This window comes from Aplysia californica, unplaced genomic scaffold (assembly GCF_000002075.1).
Source record: "Aplysia californica isolate F4 #8 unplaced genomic scaffold, AplCal3.0 scaffold00838, whole genome shotgun sequence".
NCBI lineage: Eukaryota > Metazoa > Mollusca > Gastropoda > Aplysiida > Aplysiidae > Aplysia > Aplysia californica.
This window is the reverse complement of record NW_004798108.1, coordinates 170,568-174,961: the sequence shown is the minus strand read 5'-3', so window position 1 is coordinate 174,961 and position 4,394 is coordinate 170,568. Positions and strand designations below refer to the sequence as shown.

Genomic DNA, 4,394 nt, shown 5'->3' with positions numbered 1-4,394 from the left:
CTTCTTCTTCTTCTTCTTCTTCTTCTTCTTCTTCTTCTTCTTCTTCTTCTTCTCTCTCTTCTTCTTCTCTCTGTCTCTCTTTATTTCATACACATATACCCACCAACATGCACACACACAAACTACAAACACACATACGCAAACACATACAGAGAGAGCGTGGGCTAGAGAGAGAGAGAGAGAAAGAGAGAGAAAGAGAGTTACTCGTACATACACGCACACATAGATCACTCTCAAGGTGAGTAGAATTTTTTGTCTCTATACACGCGCGTGCACTCGTGCATACACACACACACACACACACACACACACACACACACACACACACACGCACATGCACCCACATACACACATACACACACACATGCACATGCACACACACATAACACACACACACACACACACACCTTGATACCTGGAGGTGTCATTTCTGACTCAGGGGTTGACGTGTAATGACCCTCCATCTTTCACGGTCGCGAGCTGCCGTTGCAGATTCTGTCATATCCGGTCCAGTCCATGTTCTTATGTTGTCCATCCATGTAATAATTTGCCTTCCTCTGGCTCTCCTTCCCCACACCTTTCCTTCAAGCAACTCTTTCACAATGGTCTCGTGTCTTTTTAAATGGCCATAGTATTGTATTTTTTTACATCTTATTTTACTTAGCAGGGTCTGTCTTGTGTGTAGAATTTGACACACCTCTTTGTTTGTCTTTTTTGTTTTCCAACTTATTCTGGCCATTCAACGGTAGCACCGTTCTAATTGTTTCAGCGTTTCTGTGTTTATGCCATCTCCACCAGAGGCTTTTCCTTCTGGGGTGCTTTTAACTGCGAGCTCTACCTCTGGTTTTAGAATGTTGGGAATGGGACCATTGCTGTTGCTTAGTTGTGATTGGGGTGGTCTTTCAACTTTAAAAGAATTCTACATATTCTGCCCATCTTCCTAGGACTTCTTTTTTCTCAAATAAAATTTTGCCTTTCTTTTCTGCAACGCCTCCTGACGATCTCTTGTTATGCTTTCTTCCGATGAGTTCCTGAATGTTGTCATGTATCTTTTTTGAGTTGTTTGACTTATTTTCAATATTTATTTCTGAACATGTTCTATCAATCAGAGCTTCCTAGGCCTCTTTGCATTTTAGTTTGATTAATATGTCTAAGTCTTTGTATTTTAGTGTGTTTTTGGCTCTCTTTCTTTTTGTCATTAGTTCTAAGATTTCTTCAGTGATCCAAGGTTTATTCGTTGTTCTTTTTTTTTGGCAGTTCACACATATACATATACTATACACTACAAATAATCTGTTTAAATATCCATTTCCCAGGCTATGGGCATGATCTTCTACATCCTCGCCTCTGTCGTGTACAAACCTCCAGCCAAAGAGGATAAAGATGACGACACTTTCGCCACCATTGGCAAAGACAACCTTGCCTACATAAGCGGTGATTTAGAGCCCAACCCCGCCCACAACGGTTCTTCACAACCTCACGGAAATACGCCCCAACACCAAGAGGCTGGTCAAACTAGTTTTTCTTCAGTGTCTGTCAATGGAGGGGGTGATAGCAACAAAGATGCTTTACCTGGCAATACCACAACCACAGCCTCACAGAACGCGAACCCAAACCTCGAAAAACATGTAGAGTCGGCTGTCATGACACATTTGTGATAACAACATAATACGTTTAATCCAATATACCTTGATTAGTCTTGAAAGTTGTTGTAAGTGTAAATAACTTGTCAAAAAGGGAAAACTTCTTGGTCTGCGATTAAAATCATACGACGCATGACTGACATTGTAACAATATAATATCACTTTGATTCTGATACACCACGAGAAAATAATTGAATAACTATCATGTAAATTGAAATAATCGTAAAAGTACATATTTTTTGTCTCAAATCTGGTCTCCATCTTTTTCGACTGTATTTCTGTTCTCCATACATTCTGGATCGCTATCGTTGCACGTTGTGTCTCATTCAGTCTTTTTTTTTTTTTTTTGGATTCTCTGAGTTGACATATCTAGTATAGACTCTAGAGTAGATTTTGTCATTAAGTCCCTTCATAAACACATCACCAAAGGACAGTGATTTTCTCTTAATTTTAGTGGCGGGCTTCACATTTATTTTGAAATGCAGTATGTTTAAAAAACAACAACACCTAGGCTATCTTTTCAGCTGTTTGACTGTTTGTGAGTTGTTTCTGTAGACTAGATCTGTCAAAAAATATAAATACATACATATATTAAAGGAAATTATCAAGGGGGTTCAAGTTAAGGGAATACGGAGACTATTCAGTTGTAAACTTTATTGCAACCATGCAAGGACCACTCTTGGTGAGTAAGGTGTGGCCTCACCCAACTGGAGCTAGACCTTCTCAACAGCACAATCCCAATTCTCCTTCCCAAACTTCTCCAAAACTTTATCAGCAAGGTGAGATATCCATCTCCCCTGCTGGTGGGGGCCCCCGTAGTTTTACTATGGGGGAGCAAAGAATACACCTGCCATGATACTGCGTGTCGTAAGAGGCGACTAAAAGTGCATAGGTCTGGTCGCCCGAAAAGTGCCAGTTTGCGGAAGGCCAACTACCCAACCCAGTAAAAAACTGTAAGTTACAGAAACAGGGACAAACACATCTTTTTGTTTTTCGATCCTGGGAGACGGAGGAGCTTCTGCATCAGCAGGAACAATGAAGGACAGTGGACAGAAAAGTGGGAAGACATGGAATAACATCAAGAAGCTAGCCCAGGATAGAAAAAAGTGGAGGGTGTTTGTCCGTGGACTATACCCTGGTGCAGGGTGAGAAAGGCAATGATGAGATATCCATATGTTGGAGCAGATTTTAATTTTTTAAATATTTTTTTCAACCAATCCTGGTCCTTTCAGCTGAATGTTTTTAAAAAGGTAATGCTTTCCGTTTTTCTCAATTTCACTTTTTTTACATTGATGAAAAAAATGTAGTAATGTTTCTGAAATACGAACAAAGCCTAATTTTTCTTCAATTTTTAAAAAAAGTGATCCATCTATCGGACTTAATCCTATTGGAAACAAACCTTGCACTCGTGGACTCTACCTACTACATGTACATGATTCCACGGTGTATCAGGGCGTTAATTAGCCCGCACCATAGCAAAGTAGGTTTTTTTCCCCCTTAGACCCTATTACTCTGCCTTTGACAGGACCTGTTTGTGTCAGGCATGGCAGTAAACTCGTACAAAAAAACAAACAAAAAACAAACAAACAAATAAAATTAACCGATTTCCATAGTGTACGTAATAAAATGGTTTCAAACCTTACTCTGTTTTGCGCTTATTTACTACTCCCTCGTGTTTTAGTAAGCTTTGGGTTGGATCTCTTCTGACTTTGCAGTTTATCATTATGTACCGTGCTGTTTCTGTTGATGAGTTGTTAGTCCCTTCTATCCCACAGAAAAAAAGAAGGCAGAAAAAAATTAAATCAATGTGTTTTTTTTTTCTTTAAAAATATAATACCGTAAGATAAATTCAGTTCGATCTTTCTAAAAATATACATGTAAAAATGTCATCCATTTAGATAGTTTCGGCAAGGTTTCCTAGTTCTTGGACAAAAAAAGAGCAAAAGGGGTACAAATTAATGCATGCTGCATACCAGTGATAACTTCACATCACAAGACGAGACAGGCAGAGAAATGAAGAAGTAAAAGCAGAGCTATCGACACTGACTCCTGCCTGCGTTACATAGAAAGACAGAGAATAAAATGGTTTGGCCACCTGTTACGCATGTCACCTGACCAGCCAGCCTCGAGAGCCTACAACACCAAGCACTCGGGCTATAAAGGAAGAGGAAGGTAACGCAAAAGGTGGATCGAGGGTGTCAAGAAAACCCTAAGAAAACATAACATCACAACTGAAAGAGCTGCGGAGCTGGCCTACCATAGAAAACTGCATCTCCCCTTGACGCTTAACGGCAACAGAAGATGAAAAAGTAAAAGAAAAATTTAGTAGAATGCCAGTGATAAAACGAGCTATCTTTCAGATTTCCATTATAAAACCAAGTTACCCTAAACTACAAAGTAAGCTCCTCTTAATCCGGCACAACGCAAGCTGCCCTTGGCAAACAAATAAAAATATTGACACTGAGACTTGCTATGAAGATTTCCACGCACAGTGACCAACACAGTTTGACTTTTTCAACTTGATTATAATATTTCATTTTGTTGCCAGGTGTACAAAGGACATCTTACGAACTGTAAACTCAGGACGGACTGTGAAGATATGACTTTGTCCGATAAATCGCCCTGGGCGACCGGAAAATATCAACTGTACCCTTGGTCATATCAATGCCGCTATGTATTGTGGTCAACGTCAGTATACTTAATTAGGCCGTTGAGTCCACGGTGGATATGCTCAAGCACCCCCCCCCCCTG

At 40.0% G+C, this 4,394-nt stretch overlaps 1 protein-coding gene across 1 annotated transcript in view; it reads left to right on the top strand.

The window, feature by feature from the left end:
* LOC101864261 (solute carrier organic anion transporter family member 4A1) overlaps nucleotides 1–2,530 on the top strand; it is a gene marked incomplete in the record, with an annotated part of 19,034 nt that extends 16,504 nt beyond the window's left edge. The window contains 1 exon segment of the mRNA XM_013088934.2: nucleotides 1,317–2,530. Within this exon segment, the coding sequence (XP_012944388.1) occupies nucleotides 1,317–1,658 (342 nt within the window).
* Nucleotides 2,531–4,394: the final 1,864 nt, after the last annotated feature.